The 23,022-nt window shown below is 42.5% G+C and overlaps 1 protein-coding gene across 1 annotated transcript in view; it reads right to left on the bottom strand.

The window, feature by feature from the left end:
* Washc5 (WASH complex subunit 5) overlaps nt 1–23,022 on the bottom strand; it is a 41,478-nt gene that overhangs the window by 15,294 nt on the left and 3,162 nt on the right. Inside the window, exons 4-19 of the mRNA XM_075960935.1 lie at nt 22,500–22,584; nt 21,032–21,132; nt 19,468–19,660; nt 18,763–18,915; nt 15,717–15,830; nt 13,669–13,840; nt 12,287–12,414; nt 10,191–10,320; nt 7,998–8,110; nt 5,756–5,922; nt 5,604–5,679; nt 4,349–4,459; nt 3,387–3,527; nt 2,633–2,713; nt 2,002–2,103; nt 866–1,045 (exon numbers count right to left, since the gene is read on the bottom strand). Coding sequence (XP_075817050.1) covers nt 866–1,045; nt 2,002–2,103; nt 2,633–2,713; nt 3,387–3,527; nt 4,349–4,459; nt 5,604–5,679; nt 5,756–5,922; nt 7,998–8,110; nt 10,191–10,320; nt 12,287–12,414; nt 13,669–13,840; nt 15,717–15,830; nt 18,763–18,915; nt 19,468–19,660; nt 21,032–21,132; nt 22,500–22,584 — 2,047 coding nt within the window. The remainder of the gene's footprint in view (nt 1–865; nt 1,046–2,001; nt 2,104–2,632; nt 2,714–3,386; nt 3,528–4,348; nt 4,460–5,603; nt 5,680–5,755; nt 5,923–7,997; nt 8,111–10,190; nt 10,321–12,286; nt 12,415–13,668; nt 13,841–15,716; nt 15,831–18,762; nt 18,916–19,467; nt 19,661–21,031; nt 21,133–22,499; nt 22,585–23,022) is intronic.

Raw genomic sequence — 23,022 nt, 5'->3', positions numbered from 1 at the left:
GGGAGGTGGAGGCTGGAGAGCAAGTTCAAGGTCATCCTTGGCTGAACAGTGAGTTGGACGCTAGCCTGGGCTGCAGGAAAGTGAGAGATAAGGAGAGTTGGGAGAGACTTGGTCTTTTTGGTCTTACGAGTAGAGACGGACAGTGTAATCTGCAAAATCTAAACTAGCATTAGCTTAAATAATCTTTGGACAGTGTCACCTGCATGTGTCAGTGCCTTGTCTGTCTAAAGCAGCAGCAGTGGAGTTTGGTGCTATTCTGAGGTTCATGAAAAAAAAGAAAAGAAAATAGAAAAGCAATCCACTTTTCAAAGAAGATATACACACATGGCCAATAAACACGTGAAGATACTAGACAGCCATTAGGGAAGCATGCATCAATAAAAGTCACCTTCATGCCCTACGAGGTCAGTGGAAGTTAGGGAGTGGATAGCAGCAAGTGCTGGAACCTGAGGAAACAGAAACCCGTGCATGGCCTGGGGGACGTGGGATGGCAGCGCTGCTATGGGAGGGCTCTGGGGGGCCCTGCTCAAGCCAACAGCATCACAAAGTCCGGAGGTCCTGCGCCTCGCATCTCAACCTGCTGGCTTCTAACAAGCAGAGCAGCAGCTGCTATAGCCACTTGGCTACCCATGCTTTCTCTGTGGCACAGAAAGCTCTGCGAGGCCAGGTCCCATGTCAACTCTCCTTTTATCCTGAAGTCTCCTGAAGGTGCTCTGTGGGACGTCAGTACTGATTTTCAGTAAAACTATTAGACAAAACAACAACCAAAAACTTTCTTGTTGGGATTCCTGAAACTTGGAGTGTGTATCTTAAATATGAGAAATAGTGAATATAGTCAAGAATTGAAAAAAAACTTGTTAAATACCTTTGTTCTTAAGAAGTTATTACATTCTTGCTCCACATTATAATTTATAATACGAGAGACTTCCTCCTGCCAAATCTTCAGACCATAGATGCTGACATAGTCCTGTATGTACTCAAAAGAACGATGGAACCCATCCATGGTGGCTCCCAGATCTTTCAGCTTGGGCATCAACTCACTTGGCTATGCAGAAGGACAGGAAAACTGTCAATGGGAGCAAACTGTCAACACTAACGCCTACATTAGACTTAAATGACACACTAAGGGACCTTAGTGGTGGTTTCAGACACAGTCACAGCTTTAGAATACTTCCTTCTGCAGCTAGGCTGACTGACAGTACGTTAGACCCTCAGCCAAGGACAGCCTACACTCATCTGGGAAGAAAGCATCATAGGGAGGACATAAAGATGAACACTGATGATCACATCTCATACTCTACACATAATACTTAAGGTGAATTCACTGAAGGGAAACATATCTTATGTAAACATTTTAGGATTATTAATTTTTCTCATTAGAAAAATTACCATACTTTAAAATAGATAATGCAAACTTAAAAAAACCCAGTCTTTATAGTTTCTATCTGATTTATGGTAAATGAGGTCTTTGACAATAAGTAATTCTGAGTCATAACTCTCAGTTCAGTTTTTAAATGCAAAATGAGCAGGGGGAGACAGCGTTGCTTTTCAAGGGGTTTCCTTATGAGTGGATTATAGAAGGATCAAAGAACATGTCAGTTGTTTGCACCCCATGTCACATACTGGAAATGCAGGGGAGGGAAGTGTTGTTCTTTTGCTGAACTACAGTTCCCAGCGTTCTCCTGGATACGGACATTTCCCAGAAGCCTTTGTATTCCTCGTTAAAAAGCGAGGGTCCTACGACCCCTCTCTCTCTCTCTTCTTCTCTCTTCTCTTCTCTTTCCCTGCCTCTCCTACTGTGTTGGCACACCTTTACCTGCCTGTTACCCCTCCCCCATTAAAGTGCACCCACGTGGGACCGCCGCGTGTCTGTGTCTTTCTCTCGCGTAACGTCTTTGCCCTCTAACCTGCAGCCAGCCAGGAAATTAAGAACACCAGGAAGGGCCTATCTAGTTCGGTGTTCTGGTGCACACTGTGAGCTGAATGACAGATCCACCGTACCTTGGCCCGAGGGTTGAATATCAGTCCCCTGTGGAGGGCGAAAGCGACTCGCTTAACTAGCTCTTTCCTTATTCCATCTTCCAGCAATTGCTTGGGATCCACCTAAGTGCAAATCAGAGTCATTCAATGAAGTCAGGAAAATGCAAGTCAGGAAAACAGAGCAGAGGGCTAGGAGAATCTACAACACAGCATTTTCTCACCTCGTCTCTAAATGATTTAGATTATTAAATTTCTGCCCCTATTTCATTTTTCTGGGGGTGGACTGAATTATTTATTAATCCTGTTGCCTCCACAGGGCTCTTTTCATCTCAGGAAGTTTTATGATAATTAAAAAGATAGCACATATGGACAATTTTTAATTGCTCCACGATTAATTTAACTTCGTTAAATGCAAAGTGTCTTTCTGTACAGCCAGCAGGAGAGGGTGACAAGAAATTCCAAGTTCAAGTCACAGTTTGTCCTGAACTCTGAACAATCAGGATCATAATGCTCTCTTCCTCCAACAAATGAGTAAAAACAAAACTGCTGAGTGGCACAACGGCACGGTCACATTCCTTCCTGTTCCACACGGAATTCCCAGAAAATCAAACAAATAGTCATGAGCCCCACAGAGCAGCAGCATGGCTGTTACCTTTATGATGCCCACCAGGGTTGTTTTCATCATCAAGATGCCCTCGGTAAAGATGGAGATGGCATGAGTAAGCTTGGCAACCTTCAGCAGAGAGAAAGGGGAGATGAAGGACTTCACGGGAAAGAACCCTCATTGCTATGGTCGACAATCCTGCAAAGGCTACAGGAAATGAATGTGTGGCTGTGTAAAGGACACTGGTGTGCATGCACCCGGGATGGAAGTGAGGCTCTGTGTAGAAGGGAAAGACTGCTGTTGGATATGCTGGGGACAGTCCCCGTCAGCAGTTATTTGTCCTTCTCTGGGCTCTGTGTCTCAGGTCTAAACTTCAGGGCTGGCTTCAAGATGAGCTGTAATAACCAGCTGCCTGATTGCATTAAATGCATTTTCTTTTACAATATTTTCAACTTATGATGGGTTTACTGGGATGTAATCCTAAGTCGAGTACCAAATGCACAAAGGACCGTGGATATGAGGAGTCCAGATTGTGCAGCACAGGAAGAACAAGGAAAAGAAAAGAGCTGCACCTCTACAGAGAACACGTGGGTGAACAGGCTCTCGGAGACACTGGTGAAGCATCAAGAGTCATGGTGTGAGCACACTAAGAACTGCAAACCATGCTATCACTGAGAGTGTGAGAACACAATCACATGTGATTTATGGCTGGTCCATGGGATACTCCAGGAGCCACAGGACTGCGATGTTTCATGGTTTGGGCTTTAACTATCAAAAGACAGAAACCAAAGGAATATGGCACCTCGTATCGTGGGCCAAGCTGAGCGTAGTCCCTCAGCTTGTCCTTGTCCAGGCGGGTAGGCACTTCAATGATGTCATGGGTCTGAAGCTTTATGATCTTCAGAAGAGATGTGAACATGCTTTCTGGAATGATCTGCAAAACCTTTGATGAAAAGAAAGCCAAGGAAGAACACAATTGAATGTCTGCACTATTTTTTCAGCTGATGAATAATGAAGTTGTCAGCAAGAAGGGGACCAGTGAGCAGCATGGCAGTTTGCTCACAGAGATGCTGAGAAACTTAAAAGAACTATCTTCAAAACTGTTACAAAGCACTGGACATGTGGCACATGCCTTTAATCTCAGCACCAGGGAGGCAGGAAAAATCTCTTGTGAGTTCAAGGCCATCCTGGTCTATACAGAAAATCCCAGGCCTGCCAGTGCTACATAGAAAGCTATTGCAAAACAAAACCAAAACACTTGTAGGAAGCACAAGCTCATTTTCTTCTGCCATCAACTGCTAGAGAATACAGAGTTAATCCTCAAAGTGCTCAGGATGATTTATCAAGCTCCTGTTACAGACTTTAAAAGACCAATGCTCAAGATGTTGGCAACGTCAGGAAGTTCTCAGCCATGCATGACATAAACTGACTCTGAATTCAGACAAGGCTGGGTCCTTGACCCATCACAGTGACTGGAGCAAGAACCAATGTTCTCACGAAGACTTGGACTGGTTTCTGCTAAGGGAATGTGAGTTGTGCTCTGCCTGAGCAGCCAGCTCTTACTCTGAAGAGGTGACAAGGCCAAGGGCGTGTGAAAACCAGGGTGACTTCTTAGAGAGCAAAATCACACTTCACACTTCACAGTTGCAGTAAATGATTGCTTATTTTTTGGTACTGGAAATTTCTGGGAAGAAACATGGAGGACAGGAAGCACCACCAGTGCACTGTTTCAGTCACCGAAACGCAGCCAGAGGCACTTCTTACCTTCCTCACGTAGGACACCAGTTCTCCCGAGTAATACTGAGACACACTCAGAAGGTCAGGGCTGTTTGCTTGATTAATACGCAGCAGGGGAAGATCAAGGGCAGAGGCAAGCTGCAAGGAAACAACACACATCTGTTTCTTGCTTCATAAATGCCCTAGAAATCTCTTTCCCAAAAGTGGGATTTCTAATGCAACATTTGAGCTTAGAGGAAAATAAGCAGCAAACCTCAGCAATGCCTCAAATAGTTTCTGACAAAACATTAAACTAAAACAAAACAGCCCGCAGCCATCAGCTACTGTGGCAGGGTTTCTCGCGCTGACCACCGGCAGCAGCTGGGGACGTGGGCGCCATGTCTGTTATCAGGCCCAGCACAGACTGACGCAGCAGTGCTGGGAGCAGGTGCAGAAGCTGCTGTGGCCACGCGGAGGCTCCCTGGAGCTGGAGAGCTGCTACCCCCTGGAGCTCCTTGCAGTCATGACTCCTTTTCATCCAATAAGCTGTGGTGAGGCCCAGTGCACAACACAGGCCTACAGAGCAAACACTTAGGAGAATGAGCCACAGACTTACTGTAAATAATACATTCTACTTTTACCATTCGTTTTCTTATTTTTAAAGGTTTTTATTTAATTTTATTTTATGTGCGCTGGTATTTTGTTAGCATTCATGTCTGCATGAGGATGTGGGAGCCCCTGAAACTGGAGTTACAGACAGTTGTGAGCTGTTGTGTGGGTGCTGGGAATTGAACCCAGGTCTTCTGGAAGAGCAGCCAACAGTCTTAACCGCGGAACCATCTCTCCAGACTTTTATCATTTATATTAAAGATGAAAGCAAATTTGCATACTCATGAAATGGATGTTTATTTTTACATAAAGAACTAAACCTTGGCTGGATGTTTGATGCTGCAGGACCTATGGCATTTTCTTTCCTTTTTTTTTTAAATTTTATTAACTATGTATACAGTATCCTGCCTGCATGTGTGCCTGATAGCAGAACAGAGCCCCAGATCACATTATATATGGTTATGAGCCACTATGTGGTTGCTGGGAATTGAACTCAAGACCTCTGGAAGAGTAGTCAGTGCTCTTAACCTCTGAGCCATCTCTCCAGCCCAACCTACGGCATTTTCATAGATGTTTTGAACTATTTCCTAAAGGTTGAAAGCACAGGGGAGAGTATCATACACTGACCAATGAGGGTAGAGCAAAGCCGAGTCTTCCCTCTGCTGGAAGACAGACGTTGCCATTCCCTGCTTACCTTGAGGAACGTGGCTCTGAGTTTGGTAACCATGGATGGGTTAACCCTTATGCTTTCTTGCATGATGGATGTGAAACTGTAAAGAGGGACACATGATAAGCAGATGGACTTGTGGCCTTCATCACGGGTAAACATCAGCGTGTCAACATTACCTGTCAATTAACTGCCAGGCAAACGAAAGGTCCCCAACAATTTGCATTGTGATCAAGACTTCCTCCTTAATGTTAATGGTTCTGATCATTTGATGGAGAAACTTGCGGGTATCAGCGAGAAACTGGCAAACTTGCAGATTTGATTCTAACTGGTGAAACTCCTGAACCTGCGTTACATGATCCATTTAATTGAAAAAATTCTTCAGTACAACCCTTTCCTTGACTACTTCCAAGAAAGTTCACCACTCGCCAACAATTTCTTGACCAAATTTTTCATTTCACATTAAGCTTCAGAAATCTCTAAGGCAAGTTCTAAGAAAGTACAAGTGTCTAGGATTAGAAAACTCTCCTCCCTGCTCCCATGGTGTGTGTAGACAACCTGACATGCCAGCAGGCTCACCCTCCTTTGCAGAAGAAATACATACACCCTGGAGGCCATCTTCTTCCTGAGGATGTCCACACTACTAAGATCATAGAGAGTCACAGCACAACCAATGTACTGGTACAGAAAAATACCATGTTTTTGAGGTTTCCTACAGTTCTCAAATTTTCATGTGTCACTCAAGAGGCTTGGGCCACATGCCAAAATAAATAAGGCCAAAAAATACTGAGGTTTATAAAGCTGTTTTTAGTGCTACTATAGATTAGGAAATCCCCAAACAAACACTCATTTGTAGCTGTTCTGGAGTGAGGCGCCCTGAGCTAACGAGGTAGTAGATGGAGTTGCTATTTACTTATAGTGACTATCAGAATAAGCTTAAAGAAATAGAAAAGAAATTTTGTAAGAAAGTATGGAAAGTGGAAAATATTAACTATACTTAATGGATAGAGTATAGCTGATGTTTTAAACAATGGAGCCTGAGGGAGTGTTCTAACATGATTATTTCACATTTTAAATCTATATAATCAGACAGCTAAGCATTTAAGAATCTGAGCTAGAGTCATTTCTTTGGGTATACAGGTATTTTTGAGTATATAAATCATTTCAGAAAATAGACTACTTACAAGGATAATAACATTATATAACAAACTACTTTTATTTTTTGTGTATTTACTTCTAGTATTTCTCTCCCAAAGGTACACAATATTTTACATACCTAAAAGAAGGCATAGAATTACAATTTTGTTTTTATACCTTATGACAATCTCCCCAATAGTCCTAGATTATTTTTATAATTCTGCTTCTAAAAGCACGTATTTATTCAAGTTCAGACTTAACAATTGTTGCTACAGTTCTACTCAGCTGCCCAGTCAGTTACTAGCCTAATTTTAGAATATTAAATATAACACTACAAGGGTTACTTCTGATGAAATATCTTCTTAGACATATATATTAATTTATTTTTATTTTATGTGCATTGGTATTTTTCCTGCATGTATGTCTGGATGCCAGATCCCCTGGAACTGAAGTTACAGACAGTTGTGAGCTGCAATGTGGTTGCTAGGAGTTGAACCTGGGTCTTCTGGAAGAGTAGCCATGTGGGTCATAAGGTGTAACTTCTGACCTAAGACATAATTTCAAGATTTAAAAAATTTATTTATGATTGTGTGTGTGTGTGTGTACACGTGTCTGTGTATATCCATCCATGTGTGAGCACACACATGTGTGCAGGTACCCACAGAGGTCAGAGGTGTCAGATTCCTGGAGTTGAAGTTGCAGGTGGTTGTGAGCTGCCTGCCATGGGTGCTGGGAATGGAACCTGTGTCCTCTGAAAGAGCAGCATACCCTCCCACCTGCTGAGCCAATTTTCCAGCCCAAGCACTATGCTGAAAAAGACTTTCTTACCTATAGCTGGAATTTTCTTTGGAGCACCAACCAGCTCCCAAATAAAGATACAGAGACTTATTATTAATTATGGATGCTTGGCCTTAGCTTAGGCTTTTCCCAGTAGCTCTTTTAACTTGATTTAACATATTTCTGTTCATCTACATCTTGCTTTGGGGCCTTTATCTTTCTTTCCTTCTCTATGTCCTACTTTTCTACTTCCTCGGGTCTGTCTGTCTGGCCCCTGGCGTCTGCGTAGTGTCTCTCTTTCTTCTTTTCTGAGTCTCAATTCTTCCTCCTTCTTACTCTCCCTATCTGAAAGTCCCACATATACCTACTCCCTTCCTATTGGCCATTCAGCTTTTTATTAGACCAATCAGGTTCTTTAGACAGGAAAGGTAAAACAACAGATCTTTATATAATTAAACAAATGCAACACATCTTTGCATAGTTAAACAAATATTCTGTAACACTTACCTCCTCCAAAGCTTGTATTAGCTGCACAGTCTTTCTGCCTGCAGCAGTAGAATCATCATAATTTAGTGACAGTATTTGTTTTGAGATTTCTCTGAACCAAGCTTGAAGATTTTCTGTTAATACAGAAAAAAGGAAAGCATACTGAAACCCCAAATCCTTGTAGCTTTGAATTGAATTTATCTTTTACGAATATAGTTCTCACAGCTTTTACCAGCTGTGTAACATCACTCCCAACAAGTCTCTGACCACCGCCAACAATGTGAAGGGTGTGTACCCTATCACAGCAGACCAGATTGTCTGTGACACTCACCGCTAATGATTAAAGGCTCACACTTAAGCTGCAAATGCTAAGTGCTAAGGTGCTCATGGGCATGGGAGGGCTCGGGCTGCTGGAAAGAACATGGAGTTACTGTTTTCTGAAGAAGTGAAGGTAGATAAATATTTGGGTTGTCAGAAATAAAGGTTATCTATCAAGGTGATGGACAGACATGAGGTTATCTATCAAGGTGATGGACAGACATGAGCAGAGGTTTCTGGGCAAGGTGAAGATCAACGTGTCAGAACTGTGAGGTACGAGCAGAAAGTTGTGGGAATTCTGAACAGTTTACGGGGCACCATTTGTAACATGACCAGTAGTCAGGGTGGTCTTTTGGGAGAGATTTGTAAAAAAGATTTTCTTACTTATATTTGATGGGTATGTGTGTTTGCCTACACATATGTATATGTGCTACATGTGTGCAATGCCTGCAGATGCCAGAAGAGGGCATCAGGACTCATGGAACTGGAGTTATAGGCACTAGAACTACCACATGGGTGCTGGGAACCAAGACCGAGTCCTCTACAATAACAGCAAGTGCTCTTAACTGCTCAGACAACTCTGTAACTCTGGGAGAAAATTCATAAGGTTTTTATCTTAAAAAATATGACAAGATGCTATAATTTTTCTATAAGTAAGGTTTCCTAAGAGACCCAGGATCATAATCATTAATGTAAAATTTGAGATGTTTCCTTTAAATAACAGCTGGTGACCCCCACTTCTGCCACTAGATGGCAGGTGCTCTGGAAAATACCTGTGATAGTTTGAAAGAAAATGTCCTCTAAAGGGAGTGGCCCTGGTGGGAGTGTGGCCTTGATGGAGGAATGTGCCATGGGTGGGGGAGGACTCCGAGGTTTCACGTGCTCAATCTACACCTAGTGAGACAGACCACTTCTTGTTGCCTGTGGGTGAAGACATAGGAATCTCAACTCCTTCTCCAATGCCACGTCTGTTCAGGCCACCACGTTTCACCATGACAATGATGGACTAAACCTCTGAAACTGTAAGCCAGTCCAAATTAAATGGTTTCCTTTGTTAGCGTTGCCATGGTCATGGTGTCTTTTTTACAATTACAGAAACCCTAAAACAACTTATCAAGAATAGAAGATAATAATCTTAGAATCTAGGTCAGTTGTTACTAATAACCTCAGGTGACATGTACTTCTAGAAGATCTCAAGAGGTCTTTGACCTTCATTTCCTTCCCCCAATTTCAAATAAATACACACCTCAATTTTATCTAATATTGGGGTGGGGAGATCATGGCTCTCAACCCTAGCAATGAACCAGTTATAGGAACCCCTGGTTCATATTTCAAAGATATAAAACATGGTGTTTAGAGCATCTTTGGTTGTTGCCCAAGGGAGAACAAGCTAGAAGCAGCACAAGCTAAACTACAGACTGCTGTGAGTACTGCCGTAGGGGACAGAGCACACCATGATGAGATCAGGACTTTTTAACTCAGTGTGTGATGGTTAATCTTGATCATCAGCTTGTCAGGGTTGAGAACCACCTAGGAGACACACCTCTGGGTATGTCTGTGAGGGCCTTTCCAGAGAGGGTTCGCTGATGAGGGGCAACCCACTCTGACTGTGGGTGGCACCATCCCATTGGCTGAGATCTCAGACTTAAAAAAAAAGTGAGCTGAGCACCAGCACTTACCCCTCCCCTCTTCCTGACCTCAGATGCAAGGTAACCAGCTGCCTCACACCCCCGCCTCCACACCTCCTCTGCCATGATGGGCTGTGCCCTCAAAGTGGGAGTCAAAATAAACCTTCCTTGTTTCGCCAGGTATTTTCTGACAGCAATGATAAAAAGTCACAACCATTTTATAAGGCTCTATATAAGCACACATCTCAAACACATCTTTAGCAGTTACCATTTTTCTCCACTCGGGTTAGCGGTTTCACCCCTGAAAAGACATCAGCCAGCTCGGTCATCCGCTCTGAGCCCTCCTTCTTGTAATGTTCCCACTTTGACTGTTTCTCTGAAAGCATTTGCTTGAACATCTGTTGACAGGATGGAAAGATTCAGTACTTAAAAGAAAATTCATATCAGACAAAGTTTACAAAGAGATCATCAATGAATCCCTATTTACTTTAAAAAATATATGACAGAGGGCTGGAGATGTGGCTCAGGGGATAAGGTGCTTGTGGTCCAGGTAAAGACGAGAGTTCAGATCCCCAGAACTCATACAAAAACCAAGAAGGTGTGGAGGCAGAGACAGGAGATCCCACAGGCAGAACCAGCTAGCAAGACTAGCCAAATTTGCTAAGTTCTGGGTTTGGTAAGAGACCACTGTGGTGGTTTGATAGAAAATGGCCCCCACAGTAAGTGACACTATAAGGAGGTGTGAACTTGTTGGGAGTATGTATGGCCTTGTTAGAGTCACTGTGGAGGCAGGCTCTGAGGTTTCCTATGTTCAAGTTACATCCAGTGTGGTGGGCTGTTTACTTCCTGTTGCCTAGAGATCAAGATGTAGAACTCAGCTGGGCAGTGGTAGTGCACACCTTTAATCCTAGCACTCAGGAGGCAGAGGCAGGCGATCTCTGTGAGTTCAAGGTTAGGGTGGTCTACAAAGTTCTAGGATAGCCAGAGCTATTGCATAGAGGAAACCATGTGGGGGTGGGGATGGCGGTGAGGAGGGTGGAGATATGGAACTCTGGGCTCCTTCTCCAACATCATGACTGCCTGCATGCTGCCATGCTTCTTACCACAACTGTAATGGACTTACCCTGGGAAACTGTAAGCCAGCCTCAATTAAATGTTTTGCTTTATAAAAATTGCCATCGTCACGGTGTCTCTTCACAGCAATAGAAACCATCACTAAGACAACCATGCTCTATAAACAAATTGCAAATGATCTAAGAAGGCACCCAGCAACAACTCTGGCCTCCATATGTGTGCACCCTCACATAATGCACCTACACATGAGAACACACATATACATAACATACACCTCTCAGATCCCATCCTGCCTCAGGAAGTTGTAGTACTGGTGGGCTGCCACATCCACCTGGCATGTAAGTTGGTTCTAGGAATCCAGATTATAGTCCTTAAGCCTATGCAGTGTACTAGATGGGTTTTATGTCAACTTGACACATGTTAAAGTCACCTAAGAAGAGGGAATATCAAATAAGAAAATGCCTCCACGAGATCAGGCTGTAGGCAAGCTTGAAGGGCATTTTCTTAATTAGGATGGGGGAGGGCCCAGCTCGTTATGGTTGATGCTACCCTTGGGCTGGTGGTCCTGGATTCCGTAAGAAAGCAGACAGAGCAAGCCATGAAGAGCAAGCCAGTAAGCAGCACCCTTCCAAGGCCTCTGCATCAGCTCCTACCTCCAGGTCTTTCCCTGTTGGAATTCTTGTCCTGACTTCTTTTGATGATGAGTAGTGGTGTGGAAATGTAAGTCAAATAAATTCTTTCCTCCCTCAGTTTCTTTAGTAATGGTGTTTCATCATAGCAATAGTAACACTAATTAAGACACTCAGTAAGCCATTAACCTGAGTCATCTTCCCAGAGCCAAATCCTGGTTTTCACACATATTTTCACAAGAGTGATTCTCATGAATTACCATACTCCTCATTAGACTAATGTCTACAACCAGGTATACTTTCTCCATCACTAAATAACTGTTACATGCCTAATTCTGTACTCTTCTATAAAAAACAGGTCTAGAGCTGGGCGGTGGTGGCGCACGCTTTTAATCCCAGCACTCGGGAGGCAGAGGCAGGTGGATCTCTGTGAGTTCGAGGCCAGCCTGGTCTACAAAAGCTAGTCCCAGGACAGGAACCAGAAAGCTGCGGAGAAACCCTGTCTCGAAAATTCAAAAAAAAAAAAAACAGGTCTAGACAAACAAAATCTGTAGCTTGAGTCAGAGACACAACTAAATCATAATCTTTTTTGAAAAATATTTTTAAACAACAACAACAAAAAAAAAAACAAAGATCAAGGTTATTAACTTAATACTTTTACCTCTTTGAGTATAAATTCAAATTGTGCAGTATCCAACAGCAATTGGAAGAGGATCTTGGGATTGTACCTAGAGTCTGTCAGAATCTGGTCCTTGATTTGACGAAGACGTTTGTTGTTTGGGTCACAGGCTAGAAAGAAGAATTTCCCACTGATTCAGTGTATAAAATCATCCATGAAACAAGACGGGGCAGGGTAGAGTGAGCACTTGTGTGGTTTATGTGAGTTTGATAGGGAAGGTTATAAACCATGCCAATGGGGTAAAGTCTTGAAATCAGAAAAGGAGTTTGTGCAGCAGAAACTCAATGTATCAAAAGCTGGCCAGCGGGGCTAGAGAGATGGTCGGCAGTCCAGGACAATTCCTCTTCCAGAGGACAAGTTTGTTTTCCAGCACCCATATCAAACAGCTCAAAACTGAAACTCTAGCTCCAAGGGATCTGACACATAGCACTGACACATGCACATAGATAACAACAAAAAGTCTTAAAAGTGTGTGAATTAGATGATTAAATTTACACTGTGGGTAAAGTGTACATGGACCTACGCACTGTATACATGGACACAAAAACATACACTAAATAAAATTCAGTAGGTTGGATTGCTAACAGTATTAGCAGGTTAAGAAGGTATGTCCTCACACCCGTGGTGTGAGGGCCACATAAATCCCAGAATAGCTATGAATGTGGCCCGCCACATTTATAGATGACAGCATCATATCACAATCAAAAGGGTACATACCCCTAAATTAAGGGAAATTCCTTTTCTTGCCCCTTTTAGCCTCTAAAGGCTGCCTGCACTCTTTGGTTTAGGCCCTTTGAACCTTTAAAGACAGCACTGATTGGTCAAGTCATATGCCTGGTAGCATATCTCTGGTTCTGATCTGCCTGCCTCGCTCTTCTGATTTAAGGCTCTCTTTGATTACACAGGGTCTCCTGGGATAATGTAAGGTCAGCTGATCGGCAATGTCCTCCTCATTCTTCCACATGCACTGAGAGGGTCTAAGGATGAGGATGTGGACAGCTGTGGAGAAGGTGGGTAGAGGCATGCTACCACATGTAACGCTATCACAAGTCTGCAGTCATCTCTTCTTAGATGTTCACAGCTCATCTACCCAGTGTGATCAGTGACCAGCTTCTTCAACATGGGAGCCCAAAGTCCTCGTATTTGCCAGCCACATCCCAGTGCCTACCTAACAGACGACATCTGCTCAGGTGGGCTGCTGACCTCTCCAAGTTGACACAAACATCACTACCTTAAGAAGCCAACTTGCCTCTCATGTACTGACTCGCCCTGGGTTAAATACTCTGCCTTGTGAAGCTGACCTCACCTCTGGAAAGCTTACTGTGGGGCAGGATAAGAGCCCCACGCCCCCTTGTGTGCCTTACCCGAGTCGGCTGTGTGAAGCATCAGCCAGCGGATGGCGACGTTGCAGTCTCTCAGGCAGTTGAGCAGCCTTGGGATATTGTCTAGAAGCACCTCCTCCCTCAAGTAACCCTCTTTCAGAAACTGCTGCACCTGAGCATGCACTCTTTCGCTGACACTGGCATATCGGCTCGCCTTTGAAATTAAAAAGATGGATAGCTGGAATTAGACGGGAGAACAGCTATCCTGAAAATGACTCCCATTCAGCTGAATCCTCTGACAAGTACAAGCCTCTCCTTTATCTCTCTCCACCCCCATTTCTCCCTCCCCACTTCCCTTCTTGATAACTTCATTTCTATATGAGGTAATAGCATGCGTATTATAGTTATAGTAATCGGGCAACTGATTATTGAATTTTTTTTTGAGACAGGGTACCTTGTCACCATGTACCTTGGAACTAGCTCTATAGACCAGGCTGGCTTTGAACTCAAGAGATCCACCTGCCTCTGCCTCCTGAGTAATGGGACTAAAGGCATTCACCACCAAGACTGGTTTTATTAGCCATTTTAAAATTCTGAAACTCAGTTTTAGTTTGGGGTGTGATTAAATACTGATGGGTTTATCCTTATATTGTATATTATTTTCTTTTTCTAATGCTGAACTGGACTAGGCGGCCTCTCTGATCTTTTCAATTTTTTTTCCTTTTTCATCTTCTTTTTGTCTATATGTTTGTTTGTTTGTTTGAAGACAGGATCTCACTATGTAGCTCTACTGTCTTGGAACTCACTACACAGACCAGTCAGGTCTCGAACTCCAAAAGCTGCCTGCTTTTCTCCCAACTGCTGGAATTAAAGGTGTGTGCCACTATGCTGGCTTGAGCCCTTCAACTCTTGGATGGAAAAGAAACACAAAAACAGAGACCCAATTGCCCGTTCTTTCTATTGTGGTTGACAAATGCAGGAAAGACTAGACATGCTCCAAAGATTAGACTTTTGTTTGGCGTTTTCCGTCAGAGTCTTGCTGTCTAGAACTATTCTGCCTTAGTCTTTAAACCCTGGGATCACCACACCAAAGGACGAAATGTCCACAGGTTTACAAAGCTTAATAAAAGGAAGATCTCAGCTGATCAAAGTTATGATTTTTTTAAAGAATCCTTTGCAATCCTGGCCATTTGATTTTACTACAATAAAGGTCCACTATTAAACCGTGCTAACCTAATTAACCTGGCTTAAAGCTCTGAAGAAACTTCTTAAAATGTCACAATGAGAAAATACAAATTTGGAAAAGAATTTGAGTAATGAAAACTTAATGCCCTGACATCAGTAAGCACTGAACCCACTTCCCGAATACACTCTGGGAGCCGGGCCAACACTGAAATAACACTGCATTATTTAAGGAATTCAATTTACTTGGATAAAACATGACAGAGGTTTTTGTGTCAATATTGTTCCATCTACAGTGGAAAACTTTATGACCCAGATAGCCAAGCAGGAGAACGTAGCCATTAAGAAATATTAAGTACACGTTTTTGTGTACTTAATTTTTTGAAAATTTGAAATTTCAAATTAAGAAAAGATTTTATTTATATTCCTCTATCTCTTCTGCTATTTCCTTCTGCCTGGTGTTCTTACCAAAGAAGAATAGAGCCACATAACTCAGAAATGCATATAGCATCTTGTGCTTCTGTAAACCAATCAGCGCCCCAGAAGGGAAGACTCCACCTACAGGAGTAGACTACCATTCATTTCATCTTAGCATCCATCCTACTGCTAAACTTCAAGCCAGCTCTGTTCACAGGACAAGGGCTTCACACAAGAACAACAAAGTCAACTGTGGCCCTGTCCCACTGACTCATCTTAGGTATGGAATCTTTCTTAGGTCCCCAGTCTGTATTTCCTCTCCCACACAAGTTTAAAACCTATAAATAATTCTGATGTGCACACTTTACCTTCTAGTCATGCAGTAAGATGTACAGGAGCATCTTTTCCCAACTCCGTGGACGTGTACCTAGCTTGTTTCCCATGAGCCAGACTTGACTTCCTAGGATGCTCCCTGGTTAGCGCAAACCTACCTGCTCTTTGACGTTTGAGAGGTCTAGGGTATTGTTTAGAGCAGTTTTCGCAGCTTTGTAAGGTTCCCAAGCATCGGCTAGATTAACGGTGATGCCCATATAGATGCTGATGACCTGAAAGAGGAGACAGCCACTCAGTACCTGCCCAGCATCTGCTTCCATCAAGGAAAGGGGCGGGGAAATGCAAAGTAGTGCACACGAGTGTCCTCTTTCCAGTTTTAATTCATAATAGTGAAAACCTGGTGCTCTCCAAAGAAACAGTGACAAGTTTGCTTTTCAGGGTAAAGGACATGAAGTGACCTCACCCTTCCAAACCGCCTAGATGGAGAAAATCACAGGAAGAGAAAAGCAGTGACTAACAAGAGGAAGCGGCTTCTCTTCTTTCTCTTACTTTTTTTGGAGACAAGGTCTCTCAATGGCACCATCACGAGAGCTCAGTTTTCTAATATTTGGTTCTTAAAAGTCAATGATGGTGACGGTAAGATGATGGCTCAGAGAGAAAAGGCATTTGCCATACAGGCCTGGTGATTTGAATTTGACCCCTTGAGCTCTGGCACTTGTGCATTCCTCACCATACCACCCCCCCACGCACACACACACTCATGCACACACCTAAAGACACATAGGACTCCTGAGAGCTCTCAAACAAGTCTATTGCTGCCAACGTTAAGTGATTTTTAATCTGTATTTTATGTGTCTAGGTGCTTTCCTGTACTCATTTGTGAATTATTTGTGTGCCTACTGCCCACTGAGCCACAGAAGGGCGCCAGATCTGGACCCGCAGTGTGGACAGTTGTGAGCTGTCCTGTGGGTGCTGGGACTCAAACTCAGGTTCTTTGGAAGAGCAGCCATGTCTTAACCACCGAGTCATCGCTCCAGCCCATAATTCATTACCTTTCAAGCTTATTTTTTAGAAAGTAAATTTCACGTCATCACCTCCTTTAAGAGCAGTTTTACCCAGTGCCCACAGGTTTGTTGTGTGCACTTCATATTGCACAACTCTATGGTTTTTGGTTTTTGATTTATAATATGGTTTCTTCTTTTACACAAAAGCCATCTGGGTATTTTTTCTCAAACATTTACATACATCCTTTTAATACTTAATTATAATTGAATTGCACTATATTGAGAAAATATAGTTTATCAGCTTCTTTCTTTGCTGAATTCTTTTATGATCTACCACATATTCAACTTTCATATATATATTCTTTAAACACATATATAACATTTATGAAACAATTTATGTTTGGAAAAGATGCATAAAATTTTTTCTGTCATGATTAATTTTGTCGATTTTCCCATGTGAATCCGAGAATTTTGTTTTATGTATTTTGAGGGTGTTATTGAGTACATATAATTGCACAGCAGTTAATCATCCCTGTGGATTATCCATCTTAAGCATTTTATATAATAATGTTTTCTTTCACATTTTCTATTGTCTGATAATTTCTCATAAGTTGTTTTTACTGGTTTACATTTGCCTGGCATATCTTTTAAAAAATCTACTGGGTCACATGTGTGTGGGAGGAGCACTTTTAGGTATATAATTTAGGATGCTGTGATTATAGCACTATGGTCAAAATGATTCAGTTCAGCAACATAAAGCAAAACTACCAGAGTTTCCTTTTGGTTGCTCAACTCAATCTGAGTTCAATTCACAGGTTGACAGTAACCCTCACCTAACTGCTGGTTGTTCTCATACTGCCGGGGAACTGAGAGTGTCTTTTAACAGACAGGCAGTGTGACTGGGCCGCTGAGATTCAGTAGTGAGAAGAGGAGCAGAACCTGGTAGCTGAGAACCTGCCCCAATCCACTGCATTACCATAAAAACTCCTTGCTCTGGAAACATTTCACATATGATAGGTGTGTTGACAGCTTTACATGAAACATGCTACAAGCACACCCTGCAGTAGCCTAAACCTCACTAGATCTACCATAGTCATCTTACAGGTAAAATTTAACCGTGAAAGTGAAATTCCTATTCAAAATTTGACAAGTTAAGTGAACTCTGCTAGCTTAAGTTCATAAAAGACCTTAAGCTCATATGAAATTAGAAATTTATGCCTTGGCAATGCTGAAGCATGCATGGACAGCCCATATATGGTGGTTCTTCTGAACTTGTCTATATTGGGTTTCATGGTCTAAGTTAATGAGGATGACTGACCAGGTCTCCTCCTCAAGAGAGAACCATATCTCCTTACAGATGGTTGTGAGCCACCATGTGGTTGCTGGGAATTGAACTCAGGACCTTTTGGAAGAGCAGGCAGTGCTCTTAACCACTAAGCCATGATGGCTCAATCATTAAAGGCTAGGTTCACAACCTCTAAACTCATATAATTGACCTTTGTTCATAAAACATAAAGAATAAACAGTCCTGGCTTATATTCTCAATAGCCAAATTAAGATGTATTTTAATACATAGTTTTACTTTCAGAGTATCTATTTTAATGAAAATGATATCATTTTTGTGTAGAATTTTTTTTAACTAACTGGTTAGTTCTTCATGTCATGATTCATAAAACTCTCACCACACAGGATAATTTTGCTCCAGTAATTTTTTTTGTCTGTGTCCAATTATTTATAATTTTTTTTGGCTTCTACATTAAAGGCCAAAATAACAGGACTGGAAAGGTGGCTCAAGAGGTGAGAGAGCCTGCCAAACAAGCTCAAGGACCGGAGTTCAATGCCTGGGACCCACATGGCAGAAGGAAATGACTTCCCCAAGTTCTCTTCTGACCTTTACACATGTAAACACACACAATAAATAAAGGGAAAAAAGACAAAAGAATAGAAGGGTTCTGCATATTTCTGTTTAAAAGAATTTTTAATTAAAAAATTCCACACAATATACTTTGTTTTCCCACACCCAACTGTTTCTAGGTCCTTCTCATCTCTGTGCCTACCCAATCAGGCCTTGAAATCACTAAGTAGCTGAGAAAGACCCTGAGTTCCTGATCCCCCTGCCTCTGGGTCACTAAGGTATATTACATACTTGGCCCCAGGGAGTTAGTTTTGTGACAGACTCACGAAAGGGAGGAGTACTTGCCCAGTTATCTGGAAAGTATTTATCCACGATCTCTCTCATCTTTGCTTGGTGCGTGTGAAGAATGGAAGGTTCAAAATAGAGAATCACGTACAGCATGGCGGCTTGATTCGCCAGGGCAGTGCTGCGATGTTCTGGCAGGGGGTAGGCAGAGACCTGCAACACAACATCCCAGAGTTGACTCTCACACGCTCCAGGATCTTTCCAGGCCTGCTCAGCTGCCAGCTCTGTCTAGGCTGCCCTTCTGCTCCACTGTGTCAGCTGCTGCAATCCTGCCACCACTGCTACACGCTCCAGCGCACACCGGTTTTCCCTTAAGCTAACATGTACACCTCTGGTGGGTATTTTCCTTCCTAAGCCACAAGGCCACTCTGGGTAGGCACCAGAGTCTACCTTCTTTGGTGATGAATAGCCAGCACCTAGCCCATGAATGAACATACCATCCACGCTCAGTAACTGTCTCTTGAACAGACGACTTAAAAGAATACACCCTCTCTCTAACTGCTCATATCCCATCTTCTCCCTGAAATCTCGGATTCTCCCAAACTTAACAGCTCCTTTCCTTGGCCCTGCAGCACTGTTTAAATGCTTTTACAAATAGTTTCTAGCTGCTGTTTTGACTCACTGGAAGGAAGAAATATGAAAAGGAGTAGCCGAGGAGGAAAGTATATTCTACCTTTTAAATTATTAAGGCCCCCCGATTCCTACCTGGTTGTAAATGTCATCAGATCTCAGGCGTCCGATGACCATGCTGATGAAAGTTTCGTTGATAGGCACTCTCTGGAAATAGCTCTCGGGATAGTTGGGTGGTCTTTTGGCTCCTGGCTGGCTGGAATACCCTGTACTTCGCAGCAGCTTACAGATATCATCCATATTCGAATCAGCAGAGGACCGAGCGGCACTGGATCAAGTTCATTCACAATGGGAAACAAAAGAACCAAGACATCACATGTCAGAAACACGTAAGTCTAAAAGTAAAGGACTCCATCCTGAAATGACAATGGGTCCATTTAAGTCCTACCATTCAAAAGCACACATTTGAAAAGCCTATTTGAAGGGTAGGTATTGGTTCTCTGCCCACTTTCCAAACCCCTGGAGCTTATTTGTCTCATCATACTTGTCAACTATAAAGCAAGCACTACAGTATTTGGAATACACTACAGAATACCACAGCAGGGTTTGAGTTGGTGTCTTAAGATCAAGGTATTAATAATTAAGAGCAAAATTATCTTACAGAAATAAGATAAAAGAAGATGCTAGATAGCCACATCTGTTCTGAGTAGGTCTTGACTCCAAATGATTCCAGATTCAGGTCTGACTACCAAATAAGTTATGCAGGGTGCGTGCGTGTGTGCATGCGTGTGTGATATATCTCCACATGCATACAGACGCTTGTAGAGGCTAAAAGAGGGCACTGGATCCTGGGTGGTGTGCTGGGAAATGAACTCGGTTGGGTCTTCTAGAAGTCCGTAAATATTTTTTTTTTTTTTGGTTTTTCGAGGCAGGCTTTCTCTATAGCTTTGGATCCTGTCCTGGAACTAGCTCTGGCTGGCCTTGAACTCACAGAGATCCACCTGCCTCTCCCAAGTGCTGGGATTAAAGGCGTGTGCCACCACCACCAAGCAGCAATCTGCATATATTCTTAATGGCTAAGCTCCACACATCCATTTTTTGTACAGTTTTTCAAAAGATTGAAATCCTGTATGGAAGGTGCTAATATTAAAAAGCTGACAAGGTGGCTCCTTAGGACCCTACTTCCTGGAACCACACAGTTCTGCAGATGCATGTAACACAAGACCTGGGGTGTTTCTGTGTCTATGCCTGTACTGGGGGGGATAGCTTTCCACCTGGTCCAGAAGGACAGCTTTCTGGTCATCCACATGAGAATGACAACAGAAAACTCCTTTATTTCTTTATGGGTGCCAAGGCGTCTTGTTTGAAAACTAAAAAAGAAAACTTCAAACGCAAAACATTTGTAAATTTTAAAATTCCTTAAAATTTATCCTCAAGTTAAAACATTCAGAGTTTAGATTCCTGCTTTATAACAAGTACATTATCATCATATCTCTATATTGCTAGATATAAATAGAACTCATATTTTATACAGGTTTTATTGAATGCTATTTGTTAACTATAACACATAAAAGGGTAATGTTCTTTCGGTGTGTTCAGAAGATGTGTGTACTGTAGCATCCTTCACCATAGGCCACTGTTCCCAGTAGTACAGTAAAGGAGCAGTGCTTTAGGGGTGTGCAGGCTAGGCCAGGAATACCTGTATCGATAATAAGAAACCAGCATCCTCTCTCTGACTTCTCCTTCAATCTTCTGGTCGATGACAAGTAGCATAACTCCATATAAGTACAGGGCTTCACACTATGAAGAAAAAGGACAATGGCCAAATTCATAAGTGATGGAGGAAGGTCATTGATTAATTATAATAAAGAAACTGCTTGGCTGGCCCTCATAGGTTAAAACATAGGTGGGAAGAGTAAACAGAACAGAATGCTGGGGGAAGAGGAAGTGAGCTCAGAGGCCATGTTCCCCTCTCCCGGGCAGACGCGATGAAGCAAGCCGCCAGGTCAGACATGCTGAATCTTTCCAGGTAAGCGCATCTAGCGGTGCTACACAGATTATTAGAAATGGGTTAAATTAATACGTGAGAATTAGCCTAGAAGAGACTAGATATAATGGGCCAGGCAGTGTTTAAAAGAATACAATTTGTGTGTTGTTATTTCGGGTAAAGCTAGCCGGTGGCGGGAGCTGGGTGGCGGAATGCAGCCCCGCAGCTCCTACAACACATAAGACCTGTCTGCAAGGATTGAAGTTGACAGTGGTACAAATGATCACTCTGCTCACATGCCCCCAATAAAGTTGGATTTATATTTTAAAGTCAATGTATGTTTTTCTACAAAGGGCTCTCAACTGTTGTGTAGAATGGACTTTAAAAATGGACTCAAACCAATTTTAATTCCTAGTGATTATTTTGCTTGTGATACCAAAATAAAATCTCAATTCTCTGAATACAGATGATCTTGAACTAATCTTTCTGTCTCTTCCTACCTCCCAAGTGCTGGGATTATAGACAAGGCCACCACACTGGCTCTGACAGACATTTCTTAAATGATCACCAATGTCTTGGATGCAAAAAGAAGATGGACTTTTTCTTTTTTTGAGACAGGGTTTCTCTGCATAGCCCTGGGTGTCCTAGAACTCACTCTATAGAGTAGGCTGGGCTTGAACTCAGAGATCCATCTGTTTATGACTCCCAAATACTAGGCTTCTACCACTGCCTTGTTGAAGACTCTCTTCGGCCCCAGGAGCTGAGGACCAAACCCAGGGCCTTATGCTTGCTAGACAAGTGCTCTCTCAAATCCCCAACACCAAAGAAGGACTTCTTATACAAAGGAAGCTCATAACACAACATAATCTTTAATCTTTTCTTCCATTATTCATTTCATTCAACACTCACACATTCTAAACTTGAAAGATAACTATTAGGCCATCTTCTTTTCTTTGTGGAATGGTATTCTGCATGCATTGATGCTGTTCCATATTATCATTACCATTATTATTACTGAGACAGGGCTTCTCTATTATGTAGCTCTGGCTGTCCTTGAACTTGTGGCATAGACTAGGCCACAATTGCCTTTGACTCCCAAGTGCAGGATTAAAGTCACATGCTACCACATGGAGCTGTTTCATATTCCTGAATATATTACTTTCCAATCACTAATACTTACTAGAAGCTGTTTTCCATCCTCATTGAGAAGCACAGTTTCTAAAGTTTGTTGAATATAAACTCCTTCATTGAGATCATCGAGGTATCTAGAAGCAAAATGCAAGGATAAGATATTAATGTAAACAGAAGATGTAACAGCTTTGAGGAAGGAAAGACTTTTCAAAGATAAGGCAGGACTCCAGGCATTCTGGTCTTAGTTCCTCTGTAGTGTTTGCTATGCTTATGAACCTTAGGGTCCTAGAGATGTAACTCATGGTGATTTGGGGCCACAGGTTAACACTTATGGATCTTCAAAGTCAAAGGAATAGTCCCTACTCTTGAATTACAAAACAGCAGCAGCTCAGAAGTAATGGAATAGGAACATGACAAGGAATAGTGACTAAAGTCAAGGAATTGGTAAACGTGTGCGTGTGTGTGTGATTGGTAAGCTCTTAAGAACTACTAATATGAGCAGAGCCTGATGGAACAGGCTTATCATCCCACGCACTCCGGGGGCAGAGACAGGCAGATTGTAAACTCAACAC

This window comes from Microtus pennsylvanicus, chromosome 2, assembly GCF_037038515.1.
Source record: "Microtus pennsylvanicus isolate mMicPen1 chromosome 2, mMicPen1.hap1, whole genome shotgun sequence".
In the NCBI taxonomy this organism is placed as follows: Eukaryota; Metazoa; Chordata; class Mammalia; order Rodentia; family Cricetidae; genus Microtus; species Microtus pennsylvanicus.
Note: the sequence above shows the minus strand (reverse complement) of the source record. Positions and strands in the feature narration are given on the sequence as shown.